The sequence below is a fragment of the Manis javanica genome, chromosome 12 (assembly GCF_040802235.1).
Source record: "Manis javanica isolate MJ-LG chromosome 12, MJ_LKY, whole genome shotgun sequence".
NCBI classification, from domain to species: domain Eukaryota; kingdom Metazoa; phylum Chordata; class Mammalia; order Pholidota; family Manidae; genus Manis; species Manis javanica.
In genome coordinates, this window is record NC_133167.1 from 25736297 (window position 1) to 25737500 (window position 1204).

Genomic DNA, 1204 nt, shown 5'->3' on the forward strand with positions numbered 1-1204 from the left:
GAGCCATGTCTATTCAAGGTTTTACTTGCAAGAATAAGTAAATGATGAATGTTGGAAAAACTTGGAAGGAAGAAGAGGGGTCAGATAAACTCAAGGTATGGTGCACTGGCCTATGGATGGCTTTTTGACCTGGAACCTTCTGTACAAGAGGCTTAAGCTCTGCACACTCTCGGATCCCTTCCAGAGCTTAGGATTCCATGACTGGTATTTGGAGTGATAGCATCCCTAACTCAGATTCTCTTTCTGATTTGCTGCTGTAGCTTATAGGCTCAGAAAGGCTGGGTCATCCCAGAGCATTATCAGGTGCAGTGAAAGCTACTGATACCTGCTCAGCTGCATAAGCCTTTAATTATGGAAAGAAGGCTCCTAAAGAAGGAAATGAAAAAGCTTCTGTAAGTATGATTGAGAATAGCTTTTATTTATTATTTTGACCTTACTGGATTTTATGTCTAGATGGTCTGGATATTGGCAGGGGGTAAAAAAGAATCTATCCTGTGCTATAGGAGGAAGCCACATGATCTGGCCTCTGTCTCCTGCCCGAGAGTCTTCACATGTGGTACAAGGCAGGAGGCTGAATTTCTTGGGAGGATATTTCTGGTAGCAGCATGCACATCTGAGGCATCAGCCTTCTAGAACCTTAGAGCTGAACCCATAGCCCTGACAGCCTGTGCTGGGCAGGTTGTGCCTTTGAAAGGGCCCCGCTGGTAAAAGGTAGAGGAAAGATTTCTGAAAAATGTATCCAAGGGCCCAGCATTTAAATTGCAGCCTCTGCTTCTTTTATTGTCGGTCTTATTGTCTAAATAATTCACTTCCTTATTTCTTGCTGTCTGAATTATTTTTTTAAAAAACAAAGAAAACATCAAGTTTTCCCATGGAAAAATTTCCTCATGTGGTATCTTTTTTTTGAAGAGGTTGGTAAAAATCAGACCATACAAAAAGGAAAAAGCAGCCTTCACCCAGCAAGCTGAGGTGGCAGTGCATGAGGCTCTTAATCTCAGGGTGGGGAGTTCGGGCCCCACGTTGGGCATTTGGTTTTGATTGATAAAGAGGCCATACGATGACACAACAAAAGGGAAATGTTTCACAAATTAACTCTTGTGTAAAAGGGAAAAAAAGGTTATGTTCTATTTCATATATATTATGGGAACACAATAATACCCTTTTCATCAAAGACCTTATCACAACTCCCATTAAATGTCCTTCC

At 41.6% G+C, this 1204-nt stretch overlaps 1 protein-coding gene across 2 annotated transcripts in view; it reads left to right on the top strand.

Annotated features, from left to right (window-relative positions):
* Positions 1 to 266: 266 nt before the first annotated feature.
* The window catches only part of C12H2orf80 (chromosome 12 C2orf80 homolog), a 17854-nt gene continuing 16916 nt past the window's right edge, over positions 267 to 1204 (top strand). For both annotated transcript variants that reach the window (XM_017663261.3, XM_073218215.1), the window contains exon 1: positions 267 to 392. In XM_017663261.3, the coding sequence (XP_017518750.3) occupies positions 352 to 392 (41 nt within the window). In that variant the 5' untranslated portion in view covers positions 267 to 351. The remainder of the gene's footprint in view (positions 393 to 1204) is intronic.